The 17,328-nt window shown below is 43.4% G+C and overlaps 1 protein-coding gene across 1 annotated transcript in view; it reads right to left on the reverse strand.

Annotated features, from left to right (window-relative positions):
- Window positions 1-2,535: 2,535 nt before the first annotated feature.
- Window positions 2,536-17,328, reverse strand: part of LOC308309375 (NGFI-A-binding protein 1-like) — a gene marked incomplete at its 3' end in the record, with an annotated part of 36,213 nt that continues 21,420 nt past the window's right edge. The window contains exons 9-12 of the mRNA XM_080754922.1: window positions 13,133-13,252; window positions 11,783-11,942; window positions 5,607-5,762; window positions 2,536-2,618 (exon numbers count right to left, since the gene is read on the reverse strand). Coding sequence (XP_080611048.1) covers window positions 2,536-2,618; window positions 5,607-5,762; window positions 11,783-11,942; window positions 13,133-13,252 — 519 coding nt within the window. The remainder of the gene's footprint in view (window positions 2,619-5,606; window positions 5,763-11,782; window positions 11,943-13,132; window positions 13,253-17,328) is intronic.

Consider the following 17,328-nt stretch of genomic DNA (forward strand, 5'->3'; position numbering starts at 1 on the left):
TCAAAGATAGAAACCCATTCATGTTCCCCTTAGAGATTTCAGAAAATATCGATATGAAATATTTTAAAATATCGATATAAAATATTTTATCGATATGAAATATTCTAAAGCCTAAAACATCCAGGCACCTGGTCAATCATTACCATAAAACTTTTAAATTATTTTTTATTCTTTGACAATCAAAAGGTTTTATGATTCCTGGATGGTTTCGTCCCAGGCTTAAAATAATAGATTTTTCGGAAATACAAAATGGCCGCTGCTATTATTGTGGCAGCGGCCCCGCCCCCAGGCAGTGGCCCCGCCCCCTGCATGCTGTCATCAAACACCTCATGACATCACTTCCTGGATGCTTTAAAGGAGAATTTCAGGGAACAGCGGCTTTCTGACCTTTTAAAAGTATCTTTTTTATCATAAAAATTAAGCTCCAGTAGTTTTTGTTCCCCCAAAAGAATTATTATATTCCATTCATTCAGGACCGCTGCGTTCAATTGTTAAAGCGGTTATTTTGGTCGCTCTAAAGTGCATTTTTCCACCACATGCCACGCCACTACACAGAGCCTGAATTCATTGTTTGTTTACATCCTGCTCCCGTTGAAATCTCGTCTCTCGCGGGACTTCGGTTGTAAAGCAAGCGAACGGAAGTCACGCAAGAGAGGAGATTTCAACGGGAGCTCAAAGTTCAAAGTTCATGGCTTCACGGCAATAATGGCCGTACACAAACAAACAATGACCAAAAAGATACTTTTAAAAAGGTAAGAAAGACAATTTTTCCTCAAAATTCTCCTTTAAGTTACACCAAAACAACAACCAAACAGCCCTACCGTATAGAACCATAACCATCACATAGTATACTGTAGAACCCACAGCCATCACAGCCACAGCCTGGCTGCTCAAAACAAAGACCAGAACACAAGGAAAGGTAAAAACAACCCAACAAATCACTTCTTAAATTACAAAGTAGAAAGAATCAACGAGCTGAGAGGAGGACGCCATACGATGCGTTCCTGCTTTGGCAGAAACAAACAAATAAATCCCTTTTGAAAAGAAAAGAAAACGTAAAGAAAAATAAATGCTATTTTCACTGAGGCAACGTTGGTTGTTAAGGCTCCGCTATGGCTGTGCTTTGCTTTAGTACAGGGGTCTTCAACATCAGGCCAGGGACCCCCTAGCTGAGAGATACATGAAGCAGGGACCCCCTAGCTGAGAGAGAGACGAAGCAGGGACCCCTTAGCTGAGAGAGAGACGGAGCAGGGACCCCCTAGCTGAGAGAGAGATGAAGCAGGGACCCCCTAGCTGAGAGAGAGATGAAGCAGGGACCCCTTAGCTGAGAGATACATGAAGCAGGGACCCCCTAGCTGAGAGAGAGACGAAGCAGGGACCCCCTAGCTGAGAGAGAAATGAAGCAGGGACCCCCTAGCTGAGAGACATGAAGCAGGGACCCCTTAGTTGAGAGAGATGAAGCAGGGAACACGTTATTCCAACCAGTTCCTTTCCCCTCCATCAGGCGCCCCAGCTGGCCAGGGGGAGGCAGTATAGAGACCAGGATTACTGCATGTTTTTGTGAGGTTGCCTACCCTAAGGGATACGGAGAGAACATGCAAACTCCACACAGAAAGGCCATTTTGTTTGTATAGCATTATGTCTCAGATTAAACGTCAAAGGATTGTTTGACAGCGCAGCCATCAGTGTGTTGGAAACACGGTAAGGTGTGTTGTCAGACACTGAACACTAAATTACTAGTCTACACCAAGACATCTTTTGCAGAAACACAGCAGATCTTAAAGCTTGTAGCTTGTAGATCTGCTATTCTTTTAGGCTGAAGCACTCCTCAGAACAGGGATGGTGAGGTTCAAAAGGTTATTAAAAATATATACAGTATATCCCATCTCACACAGATCCCCCCTCCCTCCTGTAGGGGTCCCTGGACCCCCTGTTGAAGACCCTGCTATTAGAACATCTAGTGAGGAGGAGTCAGAACTGAAGAACCTGCTATAGAGTAAGGAAGTCATGACGTGACTCGCTCATCCCTCGGTTCCAATGAAGTCATTCTCTATGGAGAATAACATCGAGCCATCTTAAAATCCTCTCATATAAGCATTGTGGTCCAAAAATAAACAAACGGTCTTTGTGATATTGTTGGGGAGGTGGCTCTGTATGGTTTATGATAGTCAGTCACTCATATTTGATACAGTCTGTTTCTAGTGAAAATGTAACTAATTGGGTGACAGAAGCATTAGCGTTTTCTCACCATCAGTTGATTCTTCATATCCATAAGAGTCAAACCGCTGAGATCATTTGTTTATAATTGGAACACAGTTCTTATATGACGCCATATGAAAAAGGTCTATGGGAATTCAGAATGGGCGGAGAAAACCGCGAACCAGGTAGGATGGGTAAATGACGTCACACTTCACTACTCTATCAGAACATGTACAGAGGAGGGTCAGTTCTAAAGACCTCTGCTATCACAACATGTACAGAGGTCAGAAGAACGTGACTGGAACAGAGGTGATGAGGGCCAGGGGTCAGAGGTCATTATGTGGAGTCCTCAGGCTCCTCCTTGATGATCTTCTTGTGGTCGTTGGAGGAGGCGACGCCGCGCTGAGACGACACAGCGTCTGCTGGGAGAACAACAGACAGACTGTGGTTAGAAATATGGTTCTCCACGACAGGGGTTTTCAAAGTGGGTGACGGGGCACCCTGGGGTGCCGCGACGGCAGTCCAGGGGTGCCACAAGGTAATTTGACGATATTTGGAATTTATTGGACACTTGAAAAAATATTTAGTATAATTTTAAACTTGAAGTACAAAGTTATTTTCAGTCAGTTCTAACCAAAATGGCTGTTATCTCAATGTCAGGCAGAAACCTCGTATCTCCAAGTTTCAAATGTGTACGTCTTTTGATAAAGCAAAGCCCTGCTTCATCATAAAAGGCTGTCGCACAAATCTAGTGAAAACAGCCGATCTACAAGCACACAACGCCTTGTGATGCGAGGCGTTGTGTGCTTGTAGATCTGTTGTTTTCACTAGTTTAGTACATTTTATAGATGATGAATACAAAACGAACGGTTTTGGACATACAAGGTTTCCACCCGACAACGACGATATGCTATAAATATAAGGTGCTGGGAGTGAAAATTATAATGTAGGGGTGCCTCGGATTAAAACAATATGGGGTGACCTGAGACAAAACAGTTTGGGGTCCCCTGCTCCACAATATGCCTTTTCAGAGATATCTGAGACAAACTGCATTATTCATGGTAAAAGGTGCTTTTATTCAAGGCTCTTTACAGAGATTGTTTTATCCAAGGCTCTTTACAGAGATTGTTTTATCTAAGGCTCTTTACAGAGATTGTTTTATCTAAGGCTCTTTACAGAGATTGTTTTATCCAAGGCTCTTTACAGAGATTGTTTTATCTAAGGCTCTTTACAGAGATTGTTTTATCCAAGGCTCTTTACAGAGATTGTTTTATCTAAGGCTCTTTACAGAGATTGTTTTATCCAAGGCTCTTTACAGAGATTGTTTTATCCAAGGCTCTTTACAGAGATTGTTTTATCCAAGGCTCTTTACAGAGATTGTTTTATCTAAGGCTCTTTACAGAGATTGTTTTATCTAAGGCTCTTTACAGAGATTGTTTTATCCAAGGCTCTTTACAGAGATTGTTTTATCCAAGGCTCTTTACAGAGATTGTTTTATCTAAGGCTCTTTACAGAGATTGTTTTATCTAAGGCTCTTTACAGAGATTGTTTTATCCAAGGCTCTTTACAGAGATTGTTTTATCCAAGGCTCTTTACAGAGATTGTTTTATCTAAGGCTCTTTACAGAGATTGTTTTATCTAAGGCTCTTTACAGAGATTGTTTTATCCAAGGCTCTTTACAGAGATTGTTTTATTCAAGGCTCTTTACAGAGATTGTTTTATCCAAGGCTCTTTACAGAGATTGTTTTATCTAAGGCTCTTTACAGAGATTGTTTTATTCAAGGCTCTTTACAGAGATTGTTTTATCCAAGGCTCTTTACAGAGATTGTTTTATCCAAGGCTCTTTACAGAGATTGTTTTATCTAAGGCTCTTTACAGAGATTGTTTTATCCAAGGCTCTTTACAGAGATTGTTTTATCTAAGGCTCTTTACAGAGATTGTTTTATCCAAGGCTCTTTACAGAGATTGTTTTATCTAAGGCTCTTTACAGAGATTGTTTTATCCAAGGCTCTTTACAGAGATTGTTTTATCCAAGGCTCTTTACAGAGATTGTTTTATCCAAGGCTCTTTACAGAGATTGTTTTATCAAAGGCTCTTTACAGAGATTGTTTTATCTAAGGCTCTTTACAGAGATTGTGCTTGACTTTAAGGCTTGTCCTGTTGTCCGGGACAAGTAACAAATCCTTCCGGACAAGTTCGTTAAAAAAGTTGGACACGTGAGCTTGTAGATCAACCATTTCAGTAACTGTCAGTCTAGAGGTCTGGTCAGGGTTTTCTATGCTTTTAGTTGTCCAATCCTCCAAGGACGAGGGACATAGTCGGGGGTTTTTCGTGCTAATCAGTCTAAAAGTGCCACATTTTGCCCAGATGGGTTAGGGTTAGGGTTAGTGTGTTAGTGCCACATTTTGCCCAGATGTATCCCGGGCATGCTCTAATGCTTTAGCTAGGGCGCCCGAGTCGACGACCTTCAGGGTCGACTTTCTATAGAGGAGGAAAATACACAGAAAAAACATCTGCTTTAAGTAGGATGTGAGGGGTCTAACTAGGGGTTTGACATGATGCTGAATCCATTGCCAGCATTTGTTTTGCACAAAAAACATTCCTTGGGCTAAAAATAGCCCCAGAAAAGGCCCACAAAACTGATGATAGTGATGAAATCGCTATCTCCCGATTAGGGAGTCTTACTGGTGAATGTAATGCACAATCTATGTAAAAAAGCCTTGGAATAAAGCGCTATAAAAATGCAACGTTTATTACATTTGTATCTTGTTGTGTAGTCTCGCGAGGCCAGACTGTTGCCTCCGCGATTTGGCCAAATGCTCCCGGCATACAGTCTGGCAAACCGGAATAGAAACAATGAGTGCGAGATAAAGCGGATGTGACGCAACCGCTCCCTTGGTGCAGTAGCAATAACATGTCCTACTGGAAGCTTTATGTCTCCTTTCTTTATTTTTTGGGGCGTTATTTCGTCTTTCTCTGGTGTTATTGGTGTTACTTCCATTTTGTTTTCAAACATTTTCTAAAACTATACACCCATAACAAGAATATGCCGCTCGAATGACTTTGTCTGAGCTATTGTGTTTCTGTTATGTTTCCAATGGGACTACAGTTCATTAGAATGACTGTCTGTGCTAGTGTGTTTCTGTTATGTTTCCAATGGGACTACAGTTCATTATAATGACTCTGTCTGTGCTAGTGTGTTTCTGTTATGTTTCCAATGCGAGCTGCCGTTCCAGACTCTATATAGCATTCTAAGATTGTGGAATAGTTGTCTGGCTACGCGAGACTACTTGTTGTACCCGCCCCCCCCCCCCCCCCCCCCAGATCTACAAGCTCACAATGTGTTGCTTCGTACAGACAGACAGACAGACAGACAGACAGACAGACAGACAGACAGACAGACAGACCTGTGGTTGGTGTTTTGTTGTTGTCCGTTGTGTGACTGCTGCTGCTGTTGTTGTGGTTGAGATGACGCTTCAGCTCATTGGCCAGCTGCTTACCCAATGGGAGCTCTCCTTCCTGCATGCTCCGACTCACAACGCGCAAGTTGATTGGCCGTTCATCTGTGGACCACGTGCACGCACGCACACACACACAGTCACACGCACACACACACACACACACACACACACACACACACACACACACACACACACACACACACACACACACACACACACACACACACACACACACACACACACACACACACACACACACACACACACACACACACACACACAGTTAGTGAGGTTCATTGGGTGGATGCCCTCACAGATATAAAGCTAGTCATCAGGGCTGGGCGATTATAAATCGAAAATCTGATTTTTTTGTTTGGAAGATTTTAAATAAATGAAAATCGTCAAATGGATTTTCACTTCAATCGGAATATTTTTCCGAACATGTAAAAAAGGAAAAGTACATTTGGATAATGGCGTGTAAAATATGGTTTGAACATTTCGGGAAAGAAATAAGCTAATTAAACTTTGAAGTTACCGGTTACCTTTCCCAAAACAAGATTTTTGAAACAATATATTCTTTTTACCAAAAAATCTAAATCGGAAATCGGAAATCGGAAATCGACTTTTCTGATAAATAAAGCGGATTTTATTTTTAGGTCAAATGGAACAGCCATACTAGACAGCTGTTCCTCTGCTGCAGCTCATTGGCCAGTCAAACACTGTCCAATCAACACTGTGTCCAATCAACACTGATTGGACAGACTGGTGAAACAGGATTGGTGGAAGTCACTCTGCCACTCAAAGTGACTTCTGACTGACCAATCACAGTGTGTCTTTCCTGGTACTGAAATTCAATCCAAAGGAGCTTTATTGGCAGGAGGAGATGTTTACAAGGGGGGGGGGGGTTCTACACCATGCATTTAAACATAATTAATATCATAATCTTTATGTCCCAAAAACGCTTTTCAAAATGTTTGAGTCTAAATCACCACTCCTGAATACAGAGCAGAGCCCCTGTCATTTCTTTCTGCCTGGCTTTCAGAGCATTTTCAGCTGCAGTACCACCTTGGCCTGAGTGGGAGGACTGCGCTATTGAGCCAGTGTTTACAACCCCCCCCCCCCCCCCCCCCCCAGGCATGATACATTTATTTTAAGATGTACGGGGTGAAAAGTCCTTTTTTACCAAGGAATGTAGAAGACATGTAGAATCTGCCTCAGGTCTGAATGGGTTAAAAAGCTCTCAGGAACAGTAGGTCCTCCGGGGGTCCCCGAGCCACAGCTTGAGAACCACCCCCCCCCCCACCCCACACACACACACACAGAGAGAGAGAGAGAGATACGCCCCCTGGGCTGCTGGCCTGAGGTAAACAGGCGTGTGTGTGTGTGTGTGTGTGTGTGTGTGTGTGTGTGTGTGTGTGTGTGTGTGTGTGTGTGTGCGCGCGTGTGTGTGTGTACGTGGGTGTGATAATTGCAGGTGCATTGTGGGAATAGCGGGAACAAAAGTATAATGAGTGAGATGTGGGCGAGAGACCCAGAGAGAGAGAGAGAGAAAGAGAGAAAGAGAGAGAGAGAGAGAGAGAGAGAGAGAGAGGTTGAACTTTTACTTTCTCTCTCTCCTTCATTTTTTGAAAAATAGTTTGATTCCCTCATATTTTCATAAATTGTAATTTTGTTCATTTTTGAAAATATGAAACAGTGTGGGCTCGCTGCTCTCTCATTGGCTAAAGGCCAAATATGGAAAATAGCCGTTGTGAGCTTGGAGGTCTGCTATTTTCAGTCCTTAATACCACACTGAACTAAAGCATAATGAAGTGAATACTGGAGATGTGGCATAACGGCATGGATTTCTACACAGAGAGGGCAATTCTTTCAACATAAGATGCTGCATTCAAGTTCAGGAGAGTTTGGACAAGGCAATTCTCTTGAATGCTGCCTTCAGGTATGGCATGGAAAGGAAAGGGTGCATTTGCATTTCTTTCACCATAGTAAAAACTGCATTCATGGTCTGGAGAGGACACTTTTTACAGCGGGATAAATGCTTTTTGTGCTTTTTTGGGGGGGATGACACAGGCTGGGATGGTGGGACTCTTTTCTAGGATCTCCTTTTAGTAGACCTTGTACCAGTGAAAGGTATATTCAGTGATTGCATTTCATTCAAATAAAATATAATTGGTACATTTTCCATTCATTCTCCTCACTAGAATGTGTGCTGACCATATAAGGACTTCCACCATGGCCCGTGCTATGAGCATAGCTAGATTTGGGTTTCAGAGGTGGCCAGCCAGTCCTCGACCAATCAGGGTAGAGCATGGCCGTAGTTATGTTATGATGTTTAGTTATGATGGTCAAAATAAAAGTTTTAAGAACCACAGTCGCTCTGAATTAAGAACGTCTGCTAAATGCCTAGATTGTAAACTACTGAACTCATAAAATGCCACAGTCTGGTAGTAAATCAGTATCATACATATCCTGAAGCTGGAGATGTAGGCTTACCGATATTCAGTGATTGGGTCTGTAACGTCATGAAACTGTACCTTTTCCTATGCAAACTTCTAATAAAGTCTTCAATCAATCAATTAATCAATTATTTCTCTGCACTGTCAACTGGCTGCTGTTATACGGATGCCAGGGTCTACTTTTCAAGCAGAATGATTAATTTATTGCATTTCTGCTTGTGTGACACTCAACACAGGATTTAAGAATCCCAGAGCTAAATTATTAGCGCCACAAGCAATAATTGTTTCGACCGAATATACTCTGAAGAACCGTGTCGCTTGAGTGACCTTCCTTCCGTATCCTCTGTCATGTCCTTCCGTATCCTCTGTGATGTCAGCGAGTTGTGACATCACTTCCTGTACAGGGCGGCTACACGAAATGTGGATAACACTATATATGGAGATAGTCCAGTCCAATAGAAAGTAGCCATTGTTAGGCCGGAGTCAATGGCTGTCTGTCTGACTGTCTGTACAGGAAGTGATGTCGATGAAGATGTGGAGATGTGGATAACACTATATATGGAGATAGTCTAGTACAATATGTCATATGGGACTACCGTCATAGACAGTAGCCATTGTTAATCCGGAGTCAATGGCTGACTGTCTGTACAGGAAGTGATGTCACATGACATACTTTTTATGCCCATATATGAGTCCTAACATGGAGATGTGGATAACACTATATATGGAGATAGTCTAGTCCAATATGTCATATGGAACTACCGTCATAGACAGTAGCCATTGTTAGGTCGGAGTCAATGGCTATCTGTCTGACTGTCTGTACAGGAAGTGATGTCACATGACATACTTTTTATGCCCATATATGAGTCCTTCTGTACCACATCTCCATGTTTAGGCAAACTCCACACAGAAAGGCCCTATCGCCAACCCAACCTAGGGTGTGAGCGATAGGGCCTTTCTGTGTGGAGTTTGCATGTTCTCCCCGTGTCTCCTAGGGTTGATACCCTCACAAAAACATGAACAAACTCCCCCCAGAATGACAACAACTAGAATCGTCAGAGAAACGCTGTGGTTGGCCAGATGGTCAAGAATTGGCGAGGTTGCATGTCACCCTGAGGTCGCATTCCACCCTCAGGTGTCTTACTAGTAATGAATATGATAATGTTGGTATAAGAGCAGCAACAACAACACTAGTATATCTGAACTGTTGCTGGAGTAGCGGGAACGCCACCATCGCCCCCCACAACGTTGTGGCCCTCGGCTTGGTACCCTAGACATAATTCAATGTTGTGGCCCTCGGCTTGGTACCCTAGACATGATTCAATGTTGTGGCCCTCGGCTTGGTACCCTGGACATGATTCAATGTTGTGGCCCTCGGCTTGGTACCCTAGACATGATTCAATGTTGTGGCCCTCGGCTTGGTACCCTAGACATGATTCAATGTTGTGGCCCTCGGTTTGGTACCCTAGACATGATTCAATGTTGTGGCCCTCGGCTTGGTACCCTAGACAAGATTCAATGTTGTGGCCCTCGGCTTGGTACCCTAGACATGATTCAATGTTGTGGCCCTCGGCTTGGTACCCTAGACATGATTCAATGTTGTGGCCCTCGGCTTGGTACCCTGGACATGATTCAATGTTGTGGCCCTCGGCTTGGTACCCTAGACATGATTCAATGTTGTGGCCCTCGGCTTGGTACCCTAGACATGATTCAATGTTGTGGCCCTCGGCTTGGTACCCTAGACATGATTCAATGTTGTGGCCATCGGCTTGGTACCCTAGACATGATTCAATGTTTTGGCCCTCGGCTTGGTACCCTAGACATGATTCAATGTTGTGGCCCTCGGCTTGGTACCCTAGACATGATTCAATGTTGTGGCCCTCGGCTTGGTACCCTAGACATGATTCAATGTTGTGGCCCTCGGCTTGGTACCCTAGACATAATTCCATGTTGTGGTCCTCAGCTTGGTACCCTAGACATAATTCCATCGGCTTGGTACCCTAGACATGATTCAATGTTGTGGCCCTCGGCTTGGTACCCTAGACATGATTCAATGTTGTGGCCCTCGGCTTGGTACCCTAGACATAATTCAATGTTGTGGCCCTCGGCTTGGTACCCTGGACATGATTCAATGTTGTGGCCCTCGGCTTGGTACCCTAGACATGATTCAATGTTGTGGCCCTCGGCTTGGTACCCTAGACATGATTCAATGTTGTGGCCCTCGGCTTGGTACCCTAGACATAATTCAATGTTGTGGCCCTCGGCTTGGTACCCTAGACATGATTCAATGTTGTGGCCCTCGGCTTGGTACCCTAGACATGATTCAATGTTGTGGCCCTCGGCTTGGTACCCTAGACATGATTCAATGTTGTGGCCCTCGGCTTGGTACCCTAGACATAATTCAATGTTGTGGCCCTCGGCTTGGTACCCTAGACATAATTCAATGTTGAGATAACAGCCATTTTGGTTAGAACTGACTGAAAATAATGTTGTACTTCAACTTTAAAATGATACTAAATATGTTTTCAAGCGTCCAAATAAATTCCAAATATTATCAAATGATTTCGCGGCACCCCTGGACTGTCGTCATGGCACCCCAGGGTGCCCCGTCACCCCAGGGTGCCCCGTCACCCACTTTGAAAACCCCTGCTGTAGGGGTGCTGTGGGTCTGTGCAGCAGTGCTCAGGTGAAGGTACTTCAGGGTGTTATTACCTTGGCTGTCCAGCAGGGCGGTGCTATGGGTCAGTGTATTACCTTGGCTGTCCTATAGGGGGTGCTATGGGTCAGTGTATTACCTTGGCTGTCCTATAGGGGGTGCTATGGGTCAGTGTATTACCTTGGCTGTCCTATAGGGGGTGCTATGGGTCAGTGTATTACCTTGGCTGTCCTATAGGGGTGCTATGGGTCAGTGTATTACCTTGGCTGTCCTATAGGGGTGCTATGGGTCAGTGTATTACCTTGGCTGTCCTATAGGGGTGCTATGGGTCAGTGTATTACCTTGGCTGTCCTATAGGGGTGCTATGGGTCAGTGTATTACCTTGGCTGTCCTATAGGGGTGCTATGGGTCAGTGTATTACCTTGGCTGTCCTATAGGGGGTGCTATGGGTCAGTGTATTACCTTGGCTGTCCTATAGGGGTGCTATGGGTCAGTGTATTACCTTGGCTGTCCTATAGGGGGTGCTATGGGTCAGTGTATTACCTTGGCTGTCCTATAGGGGTGCTATGGGTCAGTGTATTACCTTGGCTGTCCAGCAGGGCGGTGCTATGGGTCAGTGTATTACCTTGGCTGTCCAGCAGAGCGGTGCTGTGGGTCTGTGCAGCAGTGCTCAGGTACTTCAGGGTGTTATTACCTTGGCTGTCCAGCAGGGCGGTGCTATGGGTCAGTGTATTACCTTGGCTGTCCAGCAGAGCGGTGCTGTGGGTCTGTGCAGCAGTGCTCAGGTACTTCAGGGTGTTATTACCTTGGCTGTCCAGCAGGGCGGTGCTATGGGTCAGTGTATTACCTTGGCTGTCCTATAGGGGTGCTATGGGTCAGTGTATTACCTTGGCTGTCCAGCAGGGCGGTGCTATGGGTCAGTGTATTACCTTGGCTGTCCTATAGGGGTGCTATAGGTCAGTGTATTACCTTGGCTGTCCTATAGGGGGTGCTATGGGTCAGTGTATTACCTTGGCTGTCCAGCAGGGCGGTGCTGTGGGTCTGTGCAGCAGTGCTCAGATACTTCAGGGCAGAAGGAGGGATTCTCCAGTCCAGAGCCTGCAGCCTCTCCTGGACCGCTGCGTCCTGAAGGATCTCCATCTGTCTGGCCAGCAGCCGCTCCAGCTGCACCTGGAATACATAGATAGATAGATACCTTTATTATCCCAAGGTATCTATCAGAAGAATACATGAAGAATCTCCATCTGTCTGGCTAACAGCCTCTCCAGCTGCACCTGGAATACATGAAGAATACATGAAGAATACATGAAGAACACATGAAGAACACATGAAGAACACATGAAGAATACATGAAGAATACATGAAGAACACATGAAGAACACATGAAGAACACATGAAGAACACATGAAGAACACATGAAGAACACATGAAGAATACATGAAGAATACAATTATGATGCAACCTGCTCCTGTGGTTACCTGCAGGTTGCGTCCCACAGACTCCTACATAACACTACATATCCCATGGTGCAACCTGCTCCTGTGGTTACCTGCAAGGAAGGTTAGGCAGGAAGGGACAACACCCGGAAATTGGCACACCATGGGACCCCGCCTGGACGCCGCCATGACACTTTGGGTGGCGGAAGTTGCAACGGAAACTCGATGAATAACATTGCGTCTATGAGCTTCGGCTGGGACAGCTCATGAACAAAAAATAATTCTGAACGATTGAGACCTTTGTTGTATAATCGCTCCAGGAATATAAAAGAAGACATATCACAGGTATTTTTACAATCACTTGCTTTTCGATGTGCACGGTACATAATGTTATTGAGGCAGCTAAACAGCGGCGGCGGCCGTTTCTGTCTCCGAGCTATCGCGAGATTTGGATTCCAGACAGGGAATGGTGGAGAGTCTCGCGATACTATCTAGCTCAGAAACGTAAATTGTGCTCTTTAGATGCCTCTATAATGTTATACAGTGTACTCACCGAAAAGCAACACAGCACAAAACAATGTGTGACATGTTGTCTTTTATATTCCTGAGCTGAGTGTTTTATAAAGGTCTCTATCGTTCAGAATTATTTTTTGTTCATGAGCTGTCCCAGCCGAAGCTCATAGACGCAATGTTATTCACCAAACTTCCGGTGGTAGTTTTGCCACCGAGAGTGGCGCAGTGGACGCCAAAAACACGTCGGTGTCCCTTCTTGCTGAGACATTCTTTGGTTACCTGCAGGTTGCGTCCCACAGACTCCTACAGAACACTACATGTCCCATGATGCAACCTGCTCCTGTGGTTACCTGCAGGTTGCGTCCTACAGAACACTACATATCCCATGGTGCAACCTGCTCCTGTGGTTACCTGGAGGTTGCGTCCTACAGACTCCTCCCCCTTGGACTTGGCGCAGGCCAGCTGTTCTCGCAGCATCTCCTGCCTCATGTGAATGGCCTGTAGCGCCTCCTGGAGGTCAAAGAAGTTCTCCTGCAAACACAGAGAGAACAATGTACCGTTTACAGTTTACACATTTAGGAGGTCAAAGAAGTATTTTTTTTCTTTTTTACCATCCACCATCCACTTTGAATGGAAACATATCTGGAGAAAGAGATTTTTTTTATCTGTTATCTGGCCCAGTGGGAATGGGCCTTTAGTCTAGTTTTTATTTTGTTGACGAAATTGTCAATATATTTAGTCTTAGTTTTAGTCATCACAGCGTATTTTTTATTTAGTTTTTATTTAGTTTTCGTCAGTGAAAAAAATGCAGTCAACAAACATTGTTCGTCATAGTTTTAGTCGATGAAATCAACACTGGCTTTAGTGCCAGGGTTAGGGTTAGGGTTAACCCTAACCCTAACCCTAACCCTAACCCTGGAGCTTAAGAGGTGGAGCTTAAGAGGTGAGAGGAGGAGCTTAAGAGGTGAGACTTCAGATTACGGAAGGTAAAACGGGGGAAACGGTCCGCTCAACATAGTTTTGAATGACAACCATTTGCTCAAAACCTTTCCGATCAATATCGAACTGCCCCAACGTGTTGCGATCGAAATGTTCCGATCTGAATTGATTAGGGATGGGACGATAAGCCATTATTGTTAATCATGATATAAAACAGTCAATATAAATCGTAGCGTGGAGATCGTGAAGTTGTCCTCTGTCATGCACTGGGATTTATTTGCCCAGCTGCATATCCGCTACCATTTAAACCCTCTATTGGCAAAAATGTACTTCTAATATACGTACTTGATACAGTCTTTTTTATTTTCTCTTCTTTGCGACGTGTTGTGAGCTTAGGGTTAGGGTTAGGGTTAGTAGGGTTAGTAGGTCGTTAGTTAATCTCTTGCATTGTGAGCTTGTAGATCAGTTATTTCTTTCCATAATGTCCTGTCACTAGCATGGATCACAGGAGGGTTTGATGGTCCGTTAGACGGCTCAACACACAAACAATGTCAGGCGGTATGGAAGTCCCCTTTATGAGTGTACACACACACACACACACACACACACACACACACACACACACACACACACACACACACACACACACACACACACACACACACACACACACACACACACACACACACACACACACACACACACACACACAGTAAGCAGGTGGTGTGTGTGTGTGTGTGTGTGTGTGTGTGTGTGTGTGTGTGTGTGTGTGTGTGTGTGTGTGTGTGTGTGTGTGTGTGTGTGTGTGTGTGTGTGTGTTATTTATATTGAATCAAAGCCCAGCAGAAAGCAGCCATGTGTTTCTAATCAGCAGAACAATCACTGGGTTCACTTTATACCCTGATCTGATCTGGGACCAAATGAGACCTTTAAAGCTTTTAAAAACACCTTCTGAATGTATTATTAAAACATGTATATGTTGGCTATTCAAAAGTACCAGATGTACAAGCCCACAGCACTATTTAACACTGTTACTGAACAAACACTCTATAGCAATGATTACTGTCACAATATAGAGCTATTTAACACTGTTACTGAACACACACTCTATAGCAATGATTACTGTCACAATATAGAGCTATTTAACACTGTTACTGAACACTCTATAGCAATGATTACTGTCACAATATAGAGCTGTTTAACACTGTTACTGAACACACACTCTATAGCAATGATTACTGTCACACTATAGAGCTGTTTAACACTGTTACTGAACAAACACTCTATAGCAATGATTACTGTCACAATATAGAGCTATTTAACACTGTTACTGAACACTCTATAGCAATGATTACTGTCACACTATAGAGCTATTTAACACTGTTACTGAACACTCTATAGCAATGATTACTGTCACACTATAGAGCTATTTAACACTGTTACTGAACAAACACTCTATAGCAATGATTACTGTCACAATATAGAGCTATTTAACACTGTTACTGAACAAACACTCTATAGCAATGATTACTGTCACACTATAGAGCTATTTAACACTGTTACTGAACACTCTATAGCAATGATTACTGTCACACTATAGAGCTATTTAACACTGTTACTGAACAAACACTCTATAGCAATGATTACTGCCACAATATAGAGCTATTTAACACTGTTACTGAACAAACACTCTATAGCAATGATTACTGTCACACTATAGAGCTATTTAACACTGTTACTGAACAAACACTCTATAGCAATGATTACTGTCACACTATAGAGCTATTTAACACTGTTACTGAACACACGCTCTATAGCAATGATTACTGTCACAATATAGAGCTATTTAACACTGTTACTGAACACACACTCTATAGCAATGATTACTGTCACACTATAGAGCTATTTAACACTGTTACTGAACACTCTATAGCAATGATTACTGTCACACTATAGAGCTATTTAACACTGTTACTGAACACACACTCTATAGCAATGATTACTGTCACAATATAGAGCTATTTAACACTGTTACTGAACACACACTCTATAGCAATGATTACTGTCACACTATAGAGCTATTTAACACTGTTACTGAACACTCTATAGCAATGATTACTGTCACACTATAGAGCTATTTAACACTGTTACTGAACACACACTCTATAGCAATGATTACTGTCACAATATAGAGCTATTTAACACTGTTACTGAACAAACACTCTATAGCAATGATTACTGTCACACTATAGAGCTATTTAACACTGTTACTGAACACACACTCTATAGCAATGATTACTGTCACAATATAGAGCTATTTAACACTGTTACTGAACAAACACTCTATAGCAGGGCTACTCAACTTAAGATGGCTCAGGGGCCACTCAGCAAAATACCAAAAGTCCAAAGGGCCGCAAGCTAAAAATGACGGTCCCATTTTGGACATTTACAATGATTTTGTAACACACTTATGACAAGTCTAATAATTAAGGAAACACCCAGAAAACAGCCACATTTCCATCTATATAAGCCAGGCCAAACCTCATTGAACCAAAAGATTGTCATGGATGGAATGAAGAAATGATCAAATGTTATCAAATTAGGCTTTATTCACAAAATGTGAAGTGAAAATTAACAGAACTAGTTCAACTGTAACCGCCCGTGTCTGGGTATGCAAGACTAGTGAACTTTGGCAATGTAAAGGTTTGTTTTCTCATGCCAATAACGCTCCTTTTCATTAATAGGATAGATTTAAAATAAATAGACGTTTATATTCAATCACTCAAACCCCAGCATCCCTATTCTTGGGGGACATTCACCAAAAATAGCCGATCTACAAGCTCACCACAAGATGCATTGTGAGCTTGTAGATCGGCTATTTTTGGTTAAGAGTTGTTAAAAATAAAAATAACTCAAGTACAGTTCAACTCAGCCAGTTGTGGGCTTCTGTGCTTGTAAAACAGTTTGATGCTTTGAGCTCTCCTTCAATGAGCAGTTAGTTGTGTTTAAGCTCAAAGCATCAAACTGTTTTACAAACTACTGGCTGAGTTGAACTGTACTTGAGTTATTTTTCCATACAACAACAACTACAAGCTCAAAATGCATCCTGTGGTGAGCTTGTAGATCGGCTATTTTTGGTGAATGTCCCCCAAGAATAGGGATGCTGGCGTTTGAGTGATTGAATAATAAGTATAAACGTCCATTTATTTTAAATCCGTCCTATTAATGAAAAGGAGCGTTATTGGCATACATTTGGGGTACAAGCATAGTTCCCTGGCTGCTACGATCTGTTGGAATGTGTGCACTGTCTGTCGGTGCTGACTGGCGGAGTCACGGAGGCAGAGACAAGTACATCTTCACTAGCCTAAAACATGACGGTCCGGGTCGCGAGCCGTCATGCGTCTCCACTCCAGTGAGCCCGACTGTGGTTGTCTGCAGCCTGCTGCAAAATCTCCGCATATTTGTCTGTCTGACCGTCTCGTTGTACAATAGATCTAGTGTAGCCGCCTGCATCTCCACACAGCTGTCTGTGCTCTGTGCATAATGCATTGACTCGACTGCATTCGCTTCCTGACTACGGAGTCCACCGAGGCTCAAACATCACCGCATTTTGCGTTGCGCGTTAACTTTGACAGGCTTAGAAAAATCATATTTTTATTGGCATGATC

The sequence above is a fragment of the Nannobrachium achirus genome, assembly GCF_963921795.1.
Source record: "Nannobrachium achirus genome assembly, chromosome: 24".
NCBI classification, from domain to species: Eukaryota; Metazoa; Chordata; class Actinopteri; order Myctophiformes; family Myctophidae; genus Nannobrachium; species Nannobrachium achirus.